Genomic DNA, 15,153 nt, shown 5'->3' with positions numbered 1-15,153 from the left:
CAGTTTAGCAAATATAGGGTACTTTTTAGATAAATAAAACAATACCACAACAACAAAAATCCAAACAGTAGAACTCAAGATATGCAATTTTAAACATTTCAGTGGAAACAGCATCAAACAGCCCAAAGCACAAACTGTGGCTATCTGGTCGGCCGGACCGGGACAAAGTTGCATGTTCAGGCAAACCACGATGGAGCATGGATCGGCCACAGTGACCCAGTTAGGCCCGCTGAACAAAGTACTTGGATTGAAGATGTGCCGCAAAGTCAAAGCGATACTTCTATCCAAGGTGGCGAGGCTTTGCTGAGAGGTCCTGCGTTGTCCCCATTGATGAGGGCCTGTGATTCGCAGTCTGGCATCAGGAATGCAACGGTACATTGCGGAGTCCGGCGTTATCGTCAAGGCTGCTATTGATGAGGGATGTGAGGGCCTGTGCCTTCAGAGCACCAGTCCAGCAGAGTGGCAGTCCTTTCAGCAGCACGGCAGTGCTTCATCGTGGCAGATTATCTGCAGGTCCAGAAGTGTACTGACGAGTTTGTGTCTGAGGTCCAATATTTATACCTATTTCTGCCCTTGAATTGTGAGAAGCTTCAAGAGACATGCGTATGAAGTGCACAGGTGCCCTGCCTTCCTTGACCTGGCTCCAGACTAACTACAGGGGGATGTAACCCTTTGTGTGGGGGCGAGACAGAGCCTATTAAAGTGTAAGTGGGGTTGTGTCCAGCTCCTCCCTCCCATCTTGCCAATGATAAACCAGCTCCCTATAGTGTGTGACTGTCTAGGAGGAATACGGAAAGCCCAACCGCAAACTACACCCAGCTATGTGACCCAGAGACAGACTGCAGGCACCCAATTACTACGGCAGGAAGATTCCAACTTTCTAAAAGTTGCATTTTCAAAATTGTGATTTAAAATCTGCCTTTACCATAAGTTAAGATTTTTCATTACAAGTCCAAGGAAACCAAACACAAATAAGCTATGTGCTCCTATTTGGACATTACAGCTTATTAAATGTAACAATGTTGCTCCAATGTTATCTTATGGTAGAGGTGGACCTTACAGTACTGAAAACAAATGTAAGAGCTTTTCACTACCAGGATATGTAAAACATAAAAGTACATATCCTACTTTTTAAATATATTACATCCTGCCCTTTGGGCTGTCCAGGGCCTACCCTAGGGTTGACTTCTGTGTAAACAAAAGGGATACTTGGGCCTTACAAAATATGTGTTTTGCCATGTCAACATGGCAGCTTCAAACTGCACACCCAGGCTGCAAAGGCAAGCCTGAGACGTGTTACCCATTTAAGTAGCACTTTAAGCATAAGCAGTGCTGCAGGCCCACTAGTAGCACTTAATTTCAGGACCTAGGCAGAGGTAGTGCCTCTTTACTAGGGAACTGCAAGCAAATTAAGTATGCAAATTGGATGCAAGCCAATTCTACCATGTTTTAAGGAGAGAGCACAAGTGCTTTAGCACTGGGTAGCAGTGGTAAAATGTGCAGAATCCTAAAGCCAGCTACAACGAAGTCAGAAACAGGATGGCTGAGGGGAAAACCACACCAAGGATGCCAGGTCTAATAGTGGATCTCTCCAACGGTCATTGAGGTGAAGCCCAGGCAGCCTGGTGCAATCAGGTTGTGCATTGATATGCAACTCCCCAGTCAAGCCATCAAGAGGGAGAGGGACCCCCCTTTGGATGGTTTAAAATACATGTTGTGGCTCATATAGTGAGCCTCCCGACTCCTGTATATGACCCCTGACCCACCACACACTACATACTACACTATTTAAAAAAATGACTTTTTATTACTGCAAGTCTGGAACAGTTTTGTTGATTAGTTTGTTGTTGTGAACGTTTCATTGGTGTAGCCAGGGTACGGAATGTAAAATTAATGTCAAACACCGATCACAAGACCGTGGGGACTGGAGGGCAAAAATGAATATGTGATATCTCCACCAGGCAGGTGGAGCCTGACTGGTTCAAGAGACAGAGCAAGAAAGACAGTAAAAGATCATTACTTTCTTAGGTCGATATTAGCAGCGCGCATGCGCTGCTCTGCGAGGCTTCTTGTGTTTACTCAGTGGGGGTCTGACTCCTACCACACATAGGATTGGCTTTTGCGTGTGTCTTTCAATGATGAAAGCGCGCGAATGGCTAAAGGCGGGTTCATGTCCCATCTCTTTGTTAATGTTCACTCCCACTGCGTTTTGCTCTCGGGAGCGAGCAGCGGCGTGCAGGGTGGCAGCTGCATTCCTCATTGTGGATCCAGTTACTTTTTAAACACTACGCACCATGCTTTTTTGTTGTTGTATTCGTTGTGAAAACACACACATATACAGGAGACACCATTTCTGACGGGTCTGTTCGGATTTTCTCCTATGGTCACTACCAAGCTCTGTTCATCCTTCAACAATTGTGTTTATTTTATGTTTTTTCTTGTTCTCATCCTATTGACACTTAAGGATTACAGCGGCACGGGGCTGAAGGATTGACAGCGAGTGCTGTATAAAACACACTGTAAATGTGATTAATCTAGACCGGTAGTCAATCAGCTGAATCAGGGAATGTTAGAACCGGCCGGTAACTGGTTTTCCAAAGCAACTCGAGCTTGGCAACCTGCTCCCTCTTCCCCCAATAGCCTTATGGTACTGCCCACTCACTGGCAGCACACTTCTGTGAGTCAAGAGGATGGTTAATTTTGCATCATTTGGGCTTTGTCTTCTCTTAATAGCCCGATTGCTTTCAGTATTTCTGTACACGCTGCACATTAGTAACATCTTTAACGTGGAAGTTGATCAGAATCTGTCGGAAACAGAATCTAATAAAACCGTCTGAGCCAACCGAGAGCAGCAGCCCCGCCGGTGCGCGGAGTACCCTGGGTCAATTCTTCAAACTGTTGTCAGCCAGGAGCTCAGCCGGCGCCAGCACAGCATAAACACAGCACGGTCGCATCTCCTAATTGAGCGGCCCCACGTGCTGCAAACAGATGATATTCAGGGCACTTTCCGGTGATTGGCATGGTGCGGTATTGTGGTCCACGGCTAGAACACATTGTCTTTGGCCAGCAGTAATACGTTTTAAAGTTCCCGTTTTCAGCAACAACATGCTTTCGCAAAATGCCCACTAGTGTGCATTGCAGGACCTTAACAAACAGAAGTTTATGGCGAAAGCAATATGTTAAAATAGGCACAGCAGATGGGTGCTGGAAATGTGAAAGGGTGGTTATTTTTTTTTTTTTGTCCTCATTTGCCATATCCCTCATTCTCTGCGTACACCGACCACCTAGCGTGCCCACCGGTAGAAGACATGATTAATTCCTCAACCGAACCTAAGCACGATGGTATATTGGTGGATGATGGTAAGCCAGAAGAGGAGACACATCCCGACTGGATTTTAATACCAGCTATAGGATCTAAATGGAGTAAAAACCGGAGATTGAAGACCCAAGATCCTTGGAGTTTTTTTAGGCATAATCATTGGACCCGGGGAAAAAAAAAAAACCTCGGCGCCCTATCTATGATGAATCAAAATGTCCCAGAATGCTCGATTGCCTTTGTTGCCTGGCCTGGCTAAGTCCATCTTTGATGTCTCGATCAGGGACGTCAACCAGCCGGCATACTGAGGCGCAGATGGGTCAACCCAGACTTTACCAATCTGTCTTCTAGCCAGAAGTATTGCATAGAATAAAAAGAGTCTGGCCTGGCCCGTAATGTTAGAGTCCAAACCAAAAACTATTAATGTCAAGGTAAGAGTCAGGTTGGCATCTAGAATGGAATTCAGCGATGTTATTACTTCATCCCAAAACCGGCCGATAGAGGGGCAATCTTTAAACATATGAATATCAGATGCATTGGGAAGATTGCATTTATTACACTTTTTATTTTGCTGGTACTTTGAAAGCCTTAACGGGGAGAGATAGGCCCGATGTACTGTGAAAAGATGGTTCCGTCTAAACCATGCAGGTTTCACAATTTTGTATAATATGGAAAAAGATTTTATCCAGTCCTCTTTGCAATGATAGTCCAGATCTTTTCCCCAAAGATCACCAGGAAGGGTGAAATCACCATCAATATCTTCGAGCAAACTCCAATACCACAAGGCAACCTCCTTACCCCCCCTTTGACGCTCTACCAGTAGTTGTTCTATGTTGCTAATAGCCCCCAAAGGAACCCCTTTTTCACCAAGAGCCCTGACCCAACTTACAAGTTGTATATACTTAAATCTTGCCAATCCGGATCCAACCTTGCCCAGCAAATCGTCCCAAGATATAATGTCGCCTTCTAACAGGTATGGCCAATCGGTCTTTCAGCCAGGCCGGTAGGCCTGGGGAGTCCCAGATTGGTGCATAGTTGGAATAGTAAGAGAGCCCCAGGTTCTTCCTAACCGATGCCCAGGTCTTAGCCAAAGATTTTAAGATTTTTAATTTCACCTTTTTGAAGAATTTTTGGTCTCAATATTTAAACAAAAATCCATCTGATGGTAGGTCCGCCCCCACTAGCATTGCATTATACATTAGCCCCAATGAGATATTAGATGGAGACTTCAAGATCATCCTTGAATATGAAAGCATAAAAGCCCATGCGTAATATTCTATATCTGGAAGTGCCAGCCCCCCCTTCTCTCTTCTCCTCCTCAGCTTTTTCCATGCGAGCCTGGTGGTTCTATAGTTCCAAATAAAGGAATTTATCTCTTTCTGACATCTGTTCAAGATTTTAGAGTCGAAAACCAAGGGGATAGTATTAAAGAGAAAAATGTATTTGGGCAGGATAGACATTTTAATGAGGTTTACCCTCCCAATGATGGAAAGTTGGAGATGGGCCCATGATTTTAAGAGATTCCGACACTCCTTAAATACCCGATCCATATTGCTTTGTGCAATATTTTCGATATCCTGTGTTATCCAAATACCAAGGTATCTCATAGAGGAGGTCGTCTTCAGATGTTCACTGGCGATGTTCCATGCCATGATTTCTGTTTTTCCAGGGTTGATATCATACCCGGAAAAGCGGCCAAATTCCTCAGCCCTTTTAATAACCGTTGGGAATGCTAGACCCGGGTCCGATGTTAAAATAAGAATATCGTCTGCATACAGAGCGACCCTCCTCACCCACCCCTCAAATCTAAATGGTGGAATATTCACGTCAGTTCTCAGGACCTGCGCAAAAGGTTCTATATACAGATCGAAGAGTAAGGGAGAGAGAGGGCAGCCCTGCCTGGTACCTCTCATAATAGTAAAAGGCTCTGTTAAGACTCCATTGATTAATAATCTAGCTGATGGTGCCCCGTACAACAGAGAGATAGTGCGGCAAAAAAAAATTCCCAAAATTAAATTTCTTCAAAACCGCGTCCAGGTAACTCCAATTAACCCTGTCAAACGCTTTGGTAGCATCCAACGTAAGGGTTGCCAAGGGGATGGAAAAAGTAGTGGCGATATCAATTGCGCCAACCAGCTCCCTTGTCAACTCAGCCAGTTGTCGCCCTTTAATAAATCCCTTCTGATCTTGGTGTATAATAGACCCAATTACACTCCCTAATCTTGCTGACAAGATGGTTGCAAAGATTTTATAATCACTATTGAGGAGTGAGATTGGCCGATATGAACCGCACTCACACGGGTTTTTACCTGGCTGGAGTATCAACACAATGATTGCCTCGTTCCATGACTTGGGAGGAGTATTGCCCTTGACTAAGATCTCGTTAAAGAGGGCCGTAAGTGTTGAAACCAAGGTTGGTGAGAGCACCCGGAAGATCTCACCAGGTAAGCCATCGGGACCTGCTGCCTTCCCCTTTTTAAGTGAGCCTATGGCTGTGATGACTTCAGCCTCTGAGATTTCCTTCTCCAAATATTTGCTTTGAATCTCAGTGAAAGTTGGCAGAGGTATTTTCCCCAGCCAAAGATCTCTTGCATCTTGGTCCTCAACGATGTCCTCTTTGTAAATGTGTCTAAAAAATTCCAGAAAAGCGTTGCCTATATCTGAATTAGAGGATCTAAGGCAGCGGTACTCAAAGTACGGCCCGCGGGCCAGTTGCGGCCCGCCAGCCCTTTCCATGCGGCCCTCGAGTAAAACAACAGACAGTTGGCAATCAACTGTAATTCCGCCTGTTGTTATTCCTCGGGGGCCGCATTCACTGGGTAACGAAGCATCCGCAAAACCAGTGCCTCGCAAGCAGAGGCGCAACTAGAGCTAAATTTCGGCGGCGGGGGGAGGGGGGGGTGAATCTAAGCTTTAGGCAGAGTGGAGCTGATTTCGGGGGAGGTGGGGGGGGCCTGAATCTTTAAGCAATAGGCAGAGTGGCGCTGCAGGGCCTCTTAGAAGGGGTGAAACAGCGAGGCCTCATTAACATGCAAATGGTCTTTTAAAGACGTGTGAAGTGCTCGGGTGCGGCTGTGTGTGCGCAGCGAGGCTGTCTCATCCCGGCTGCCACACGCGACGGGGGTGGGGGGGGGCGGGGGGATCAAGCCCTTTGAGTCCAATGGGTGTTGCGCGCCTGATGGCCTGTGTTACCCAAGCAACCTCTCGCAGATCCTCTGCCCTTAAAACTCGATTTGCTCCTACCCCTCTGTGGCGAACAGGCTAGCATCGCTGGTGCTGCCCTACCTGTGGCCTCACAATGCGGCCTCCCCAAACCCACCCAAGCCCGGGAAGCTGTCTCATCCTGAGCTGCCACACAGAGAGAGGGAGGGAGACAGCGAGAGGGAGGGAGACAGCGAGAGGGAGGGAGACAGCGAGAGGGAGGGAGACAGAGAGAGAGAGAGACCGAGAGGGAGGGAGACAGAGGGAGGGAGAGAGGGAGGGAGAGAGAGGGGGAGGGAGACAGAGGGACACAGAGAGAGACAGGGTGACAGAGAGAGAGGGAGACAGGGAGAGAGAGAGGGAGACAGGGAGAGAGAGAGGGAGACAGGGAAACAGGGAGAGAGAGAGGGAGACAGGGAAACAGGGAGAGAGAGAGGGAGACAAAGGGAGGGAGACAGAGGGAGATGGAGGGAGACAGAGGGAGACAAAGGGAGGGAGACAGAGGGAGGGGGAGACAGAGGGAGGGGGAGACAGAGGGAGGGGGAGACAGAGAGAGGGGGAGACAGAGAGAGGGGGAGACAGAGAGAGGGGGAGTGAGACAGGGAGGGAGGGAGACAGAGAGGGAGGGAGACAAAGGGACACAGACAGAGGGAGACAGAGAGAGAGAGGGATACCGGGAGAGAGTGAGAGAGACCGGGAGAGAGAGAGTCCCTGTTTGGCAGTATGTCGTATGACCAAATGGGCTGCTCTATCTATATGAGACAGCACGTTGCGTACGATATACTGCCAAACAAGGACTCGGGGAACTTACATTCGCATACTACTGACTGTGTGAGCCTCTGAGGAAGAGAGTCATCGAAACGCGTCGGGCTCAGTCAGGTGTGAATAATTATAGGCAAGCGCGACGAACCATACCTAATAAAAGCTTGTGGGGAAAAGCAGCTTGTGTTCAAGTGCGGTTCTTCTGATGGACAAATCCCCAATGAACTGTATACATATGTGTGTGTGTGTGTATGCTGGGTCTGGTGGCTCAGTGGACGAATGCGTCCGCTGCAGGGGTCTGTGTTCAACCTCATGGTCATTTTTTTTTAGCTGCTCTAGCCCCGCCCCCTCCACCACTGACCCCGCCCCCACAGGTGCGGCCCTCGGCCACAAACCACACTGTAAATTTGGCCCCCGAGAGAAAGTTTGTGAGTACCCCTGATCTAAGGTCTGTCTCGCCTTCCACTTTTATCTCTCTAATATAGTTTTTAGCCTGATCTGCTTTGACTTTCCAGGCCAACAGCTTCCCTGCAACTTCCCCTAGCTCAAACTGGGCAAGTTTACTCACCTCCCACCTCCTTGTGACCCTCTCTTGAAGGATAAATTCCATCTGATTCTTAAGATCCAAAAGCCTATCTTGCTCAACAACTGAACCCATAGAGAGGCCAAGATTTTGTTCTATTACCTTCATCTCAGATTCTAAAGCTGTGAGTTTCTCCCTATATATCTTCCGCCTATAAGAGGCTCTGTTATTAATGACGCCTCTAAGAAATGCTTTCAGTGCCTCCCATACCATAGTTATTACAGCAGAATCCAAATTTATCTCCAAAAAGATTTTACTTTCATCTGCTAAATGCTTGATTTCATCTTCATCTAATAATATCGTATGATCGAAAGACCACGTTGCATATCTAGGCTGCTGATCACCTCTTAAAGAAAATGAAATGGCTGAATGATCAGACAAATGAGACGGGAGATAGTCTATTGAAATCACCGAACTATTAAGTGAAAAACTGAATAATGCATAATCTATTCTGGATTTATGCTTATATTTAAAGTTCCGAAAGGAAACCCCCAGTTTGTTTCCCGATCTCTCTCTCCAAATATCTGCTAGCCCCAACTGCGTCATAATTGAAATCAATGTTTGTCTAGAATTAGATAGAACTTGGGCTCTGGAGCTACTTGATTTATCTAGTTTGGTATTGATAACAATATTGAAATCTCCCATCCATATTATAGGGTCCTGGTATGTAACCAGATGGTTTCTTATACAATCCAGATAATAAGGATCATCTTGATTGGGCCCATAATATCCTACTAGTATGTAGACCTGCCCATATACCAAGATACAAGTTATAATCCACCTACCACTTTGATCTTCTTTATGACCCAAAATTTGCACTTTCACTGATTTTTTAAAGATGATAATAATCCCTCGTATGTTTGCATTGTGGTCCGTGGATATAAATTTATCGATCCATCTCTGTTTCCCCAAAATTTCAGAGGCTGCAGTCCTAAGAAGATGTGATTCCTGAATGACAATAATCTGCGCGGGGGAATCTCTCAAGTACTGGAAAATTCGATCTCTTCTGCTCCTCACGCGCAGACCATTAACATTCCAGGATAAATACCGTACAACAGCCATGACCTTAAGTAGCTACCCACCACCACCCAAGCACACTAACCATCCCTTCCATATAACTTGCAGTGGACAATTGAGGATTATTTGAGATTTCAGCCAAATTTGGGGACATCTTAATCTTAAAGAGATGTGACAAATGAGAATTTTTAATTTGATCCCATCACCAACCCCCCTTTCCCGCCACCCCCCCCCTGGAAAACCCTCCCTTACTTACTCTGACCTGTTGGACTGTCAGATTTGCGTCCTTGAGCAGTACCCTCGTCTACTGCTACATGATCCAAACCCTACCCTTCTGAATCCCCATAAAAGATGACATCACAGGGGAAGACCTTTTAATGAAGAATAGGTTATTTATATTTTTGTATATATTTTTTATTATTTCATTTCTTCTTTTTTTTTTTTATAGTTAATTTTCTTGTCTTTTTTTTTTTTTTTTTTTTTCTTTTTTTCCCCTTACCCTTCTTCCCCCCCTTTTTTTTTTTTAACTTCCCCTTCATAATTGTGACAACTCAAGATTCAAGATTTAAGCTCTTAGCTTCGCCCTTGAGAGCTCCTTAGAGTATCGTTCAGCCACGCATCTGCTTCCTGGGGAGATCTAAAATTAAGCATTTTGTTGTTGTACATCACCCGCAAAAAGGCAGGAAATCTCATCTGTACCGTAGCTCCCAATGATCGGAATTTTTCCATTCTTTGGCCAAGCTCCCACTGACGGTCCAGAGTAGTTTTGGAGAGGTCCGATCGCACCTCGAAGGAGAACTCAGGACCCTTGACCGACTTCTCTTTTAATGCCAAATTTAATAGCTTCTCCTTCAGTGCGTAAGTCTGAAAGTTAATCAAAATTTTCCTTGGTTTGTCTCTTCCTGGTTTTAGCCGAAATGGGTCCCGATGGATCCGCTGTATATCTTTCTCTAAGATCTCGACTCCCTCATCAAAAACCAAAGAGGCTTTTAGTAAATTGATCACAAAGGACTTAATATCCCCTCCTTCCTTTCCCTCCGGAATTTTTAGGAGGCGGAGATTATTCCGACGCGAAAAATTCTCGAGAGACTCAACCCTTTCTTTCAAGACATCCCCCTCTCTCTGTAAGGAGTGAATTTTATCCTCGGCTTTCTCCATGCCCAATTTCAAGCCCTCAACAGAGGTCTCCAGATTCCCAATCCGCCCTCCAAGATCATCAACTTTTTTTTCCAGTGATTCGCACGTAGCTCTTATTTCCGCCTGATTAAGCTTAGAGGTTGAGAAATCAGATCTAATCTCCTCCCTCATATCTGCTAATATTTGTGCAAGATCCCCCAGTGTGCTCGGATCGCAGCCAGTCTCCATAACCTTCAATGTCACACCCCCACTGCTTGCCTCCGCCACTCCGGTACTAACTTCTTGGGGGGTGGGTGCTTGTTCACCGCAAGCAGAAGGCCTAATATCGGAGATGTCAGACATAGGGTCAGGAGAAGGGTCAACAGAAGGTGGCAAAGTATCCTTACTAGCACAGATCTCCAAAACCTGAGGTAGGACCTTAAAGAAGGAGCGCAGAGAGGGAGTTGTTCGAACTATATTGCTCTGTTGTTTGTTTTCCCCCTTCTGTAAGGAATTTCTCCCTCTAACGTACTTCTGTACTTCCTTATCCTCTCCCTCCTGACTTCGACTTGCCCTTCTGTTCTTTAGCACCCCCTCGCCTATCGGGATACACCTTCTGACTTCTTCCAATTCAAGTTGTTCGTTATCTCTCTTGACCTTTGCCAAGACTGCGACTTTCTCTTTTTTGCTAAGAGACTGCTTCCGAAATATGCTTCTGTCCCCTTTAAATGTTTTCATCCCTTTATCAGTTTGTTTACTTTTAACAGACTTATCAGGGGTATTTTGAGCCTCCTCTGCACCATTCGTATGTAACAACAAAGTCTTACCTTCTGTAGCTTCAAGGACCCTGTCGGAGCTCCGACTTACTTCCTTACTGACTGGGGCCGATGACTCTTCGGGTTGATTGCAATCGACTTGCTTGCAGTCCTCCCCGGCCACATCCATGCAGTGCTTTCGACGTCTGACAGCGTTTAGCCCTCCAGCGGGGCCGCCGAAGCTCCGTCTCAGAAAACCGCGAGCCGCCGCCGCGCGGCCACGTCTTAGCTCCACGACTGCCCGACTCCACCTCAGCAGACAGGGGGAGAGAGGTGACCTCCCCCCGACACACATCCACAGAACGCCGGAGCAAACCGGAGGGAGCCGAACTACAGAAGAAAAGCACCCGTCAACCGTGACACACCAAGCCCGCCGTAAGAACGGGGAAACGAGGAAACGGGTCGAGAAGAATCAGACTCAGAAGTCATTCATCAGAAGGTACTGCTCGGAAACGCGCGACCTGCGCTAACCCGCGGCCGCCATGTTTTCCCCTCGACAATAACGCCGTGAAAGGGTGGTTATTAAAAAAAAATTAAACTACACAATGAAAACACAGTACTTTGCTTCAGCCAAACGTTGCTACATTGCTATTTGCACCATCTCAGTCCCTCAGCCTTCTAAAGTTTATATATTGAAAACACCACACATTTTACTAAAACATTAAGGTCTTTGTATCGTTTTAATCCACACTTACAAGATCTCCAATCGTTGGGTACATCAAACGCTCTCTTTTCTTCTTAGGCACCGTTTGGGTCACATAGCTTAAAAACAAGCCAATAGCTCTGGCTAAGCCCAAAGGCAAGACCTATTGGCTATGCCAATGCTTGTTTGTGTTACTTTTTGCTGCTAGTTACAGCTTCCCACACTGACCTGGAACTAAGCAAACGTTGAGGGGCAAGGGCCGAAATATGTATCAGCTCACCGTGGTGCCTCCACAGAAACCTCGTAGTATAACAATCTCCAGCTCACTTTTGGGAATGAAGAGCGTGAAAGAGAATACTGAAGTAAGTCACTGCAAACCCTTGGTTAGCATACATTCACACATACACACACACACAACAATACGTACACACACTGTGAACATGGACACACAGTTCCTGAAATTGATCAACTATTTTCATAAAGTTGCCCCTCTACAGTGGGCTATATGTACCCCAGGAGAAAACTTTACAAAACCTTTGCGGGTACCTTCATCCTGTGATAAACTGGTGCAGTCATTTGTATATGACTTACCAGGGAAACAAAAGAGTCTATTGGCACCTGGTCTTTCACTGTCCTATTGCTAAGATGTGGCCATGGGATACGAACTAGCATAACCTATTGGATTTCTGAACTCAGGTTGACCTTGGCAGAAGATAGCTCTTCAACATGTTGGGTCCTGGTTTTCTAGACTACCACAAATCGGAGCATGCCAGCAGAAAGAGTCACAAACAGTTTTTGATGCTAAATAAGTCAAGCGTTTACCATAGTGCCCACACTGAACCTGTGTGAAACACATAGGACATTGTAGTGCACACAGCATCTAAATAGGCAATACATTGCTATGCATACGTGAAATTTAGTGCAGCGAATATGTGCATTGTTAACAGCCCAGTTAATAGATGATGAGAATTTAGTGAAGATATCTCTGGCCCCCAACACATGCAGAGAGTGCCCCACTATACTGTAATCCAGTAGCAGAAATTTTGAGCTGAAAAAAAACCCTAATGTGGACAGGGCCAATCTCACTCACACACTTGGAAATACTGTTCCAAATACAGGTCAATGCAACTATTGTCATATGTAATCATGACTGAGGCCCTCTCATTACCAATGTTGCTTCGACATTACATAAAACGAACATCACTGAAAAGTAATCATGCAGCCAGCTAGATTACAAAGTTATGTAACACACACGCATAAAATGTATGTTTATAGTGCAACAAAATGTACCTCTCGCTGAGCTGTGGTGACAGCTGGGTCTGATCTGTAGACTGATTTTGCTGCTTCTTCTCAACTGTGAATTAGATAAAGGCTTTAATAGGTTTGCAGCAGGCCACGTCAATAGTGTTTACAGAAAGCTTTCTAAGGACAATGCTCTTTCACCTTTATCAAATCTTTCCTTATGGAATTCTTTATAAGTCTTTAAATAACTTTTTTGCAATCATTATGTAAGTAGTCGTTTGAGAGATTTAAAGCAATATCAATATAGATTTAATAAAAGTACCTTTTATAAGTTCCTGTTGCTTTGTTAAAATTGTTCTTATTTCATTTAACCAAGCCATCTTCTGATCCACTGTTGGACTCTAAAAAAAAAAAAAAAAAAAAAAAAAGAATTACTGATTTCTTAATATGTGAATATTCCAGGTTAGTCAAACATCTATTAAGGACTATCTAATTCAAAGCAGACTACATTCAGGCTCTAGTCAGATTTGCTTGGCCACGCCAGTGCCTATTGTAATCAAGTGTGACGATTGTGGTTGCCAAAGAGATAATACACCCCCAAGATGCGCTGTCCAGGCTAGGAATTACAACACAAAGCAGAGAGAAAATAAAACAGCCTTGTCTCCTTATCTGCTGAAAGAATATAACCCAGAAACCATCAAATATCTTGATAATAGTCTCGTAAATTATTTCTAAGATGTATTATTCTAGAAACATATTAAATGTGAAATATAATTAAATAGACAGTTGCAATGCATATAATTTCTATAGTTTAGCCTTATGAATGTCAATCAAAGCAACGTTCCTTAAAATGTTTTATCTCTTTCATGTTTTCTGTAATATTCTCAAGACTGAATTAGGTCAATCTTCAAAGATGACTATAAGCTAATAACAGAATGGAAATTTCATCTCTGACAGCAAATTAACAATTTGCTATTCCAAGTGCGGCAAATTAGCCCTAAGTATTGATAAAAGTCAAACTGAAAGGATGAAGCATGAGAGAAGCCAAAGACTTCATCAATCAAATAACATTGGTAAAGCGCAACACTGTCACCCATAGGGGTATCCAGGTGCTGAGGACTCCATGTCTCTTTTGAAAAAGCCAAGTCTTCAGTCTCTTTCTGAAGTCCGCCTGGGAGAGTGGTGTTCGGGGGTGGAAGGGTAGGTTGTTCCAGGTCTTGGCGGCATTATAAGAGACGGAGCAGCACCAGCTGCGACTGATTCAGGGGGTGAGAGCAAGGACGAGTGAGGAAGAATGAAAGATGTCTGCAGGTTGATAGAAATTCAGTCGATGGTTGATGTAGGATGGCCCTTCATTGCGAAGGGCTTTGTAGGCGTGTGTGAGGATCTTGAACTTCCATCTCTTCTGGATGGGAAGTAAGTGGAGGTCTCTGAGGTGGGGGATGATGTGTGACTGCATGGTAAAGTCTGGGAAAAGTCTGGCTGCCGCGTTCTGTATGGTCTGGAGTCTTCTGAGGAGCTGTGTGGAGATGCCGAGGGTCTGAGTGACTGTCTTTCTGATGTTGATTAGGATCCATCTAAAGAATCTGTGGAGCCTGCAAAGAGTGCGGAAGCAGGAGGAGGTAACTGCGTTAACTTGCTGTTTCATGGTCAGTTGGCTGTCGAGGACAACCCCAGGCTGCCTGCATGGCCTGTTGGTGTAGTGGTTGGTTCAAGTTCAGCTGCCACCAGCTGTGGTCCTAGGTGGAGGCGTTGTTCCCAAAAATCAGTAATTCTTTCTTGTTGGAGTTCAGTTTGAGGCAGTTGTCTCTCATTCAGTTTGCTACATTGGCCATGGCCTTGGAGAAATTGGTTTTGGCGTAGGTGGGGTCCTCAGTGAGCGAGAGGATAAATTGAGTGTCATCTGCATAGGAGATTATGTTGAGGCCATGGGACCGGATGATGTCTGTGAGGAGGGCCACGTAGGTGTTGAATAAGGTGGGGTGATGATCCTTGTGGTACGCCACATATGATGTATTTGAGTGCGGAGGTGAAGGGAGGCAGTAGGATGCTCAGTGCTCATCCTGAAAGGAATTAGGCAATCCACTTGAGAGCATCATACTGTATGCCGATGTTGTAGAGTCTGTTGATGAGGGTGTTGTGGGAGACAGAGTTGAAAGCAACAGAAATGTCATCTGTGGCCACAATCAGCGTGGTCTCAGTGCTATGGTTGGCATGGAATACAAATTGTGAGGCGTCCAGTAGGTGGTTATCTTCCAGGAATTCAGTGAGTTGATGGCTTTCTATAGTTCTTTTGTACGGGGTAGGGGTGCAGGGAGTTAGATACGCAACATGGCCCATCTAGGAAATTGGGTTATTAGTTGAGGGTGGGGTGAAACCCTACTCATGCAACAATTCTTGTCAAGATCAAACACAAGGAAACCCAAATATAACCTGTGCTTAACACTCTCTGGTAGCT

The 15,153-nt window shown here is 45.3% G+C and overlaps 1 protein-coding gene across 3 annotated transcripts in view; it reads right to left on the bottom strand.

The window, feature by feature from the left end:
• The window catches only part of MCF2 (MCF.2 cell line derived transforming sequence), an 830,978-nt gene that overhangs the window by 113,019 nt on the left and 702,806 nt on the right, over positions 1 to 15,153 (bottom strand). For all 3 annotated transcript variants that reach the window (XM_085607961.1, XM_085607960.1, XM_085607962.1), the window contains 2 exons: positions 13,018 to 13,096; positions 12,744 to 12,807 (listed from right to left, as the gene is read on the bottom strand). In XM_085607961.1, the coding sequence (XP_085464087.1) occupies positions 12,744 to 12,807; positions 13,018 to 13,096 (143 nt within the window). The remainder of the gene's footprint in view (positions 1 to 12,743; positions 12,808 to 13,017; positions 13,097 to 15,153) is intronic.

This window comes from Triturus cristatus, chromosome 5_2, assembly GCF_964204655.1.
Source record: "Triturus cristatus chromosome 5_2, aTriCri1.1, whole genome shotgun sequence".
NCBI classification, from domain to species: domain Eukaryota; kingdom Metazoa; phylum Chordata; class Amphibia; order Caudata; family Salamandridae; genus Triturus; species Triturus cristatus.
This window is presented reverse-complemented; position numbering and strand designations above follow the sequence as displayed.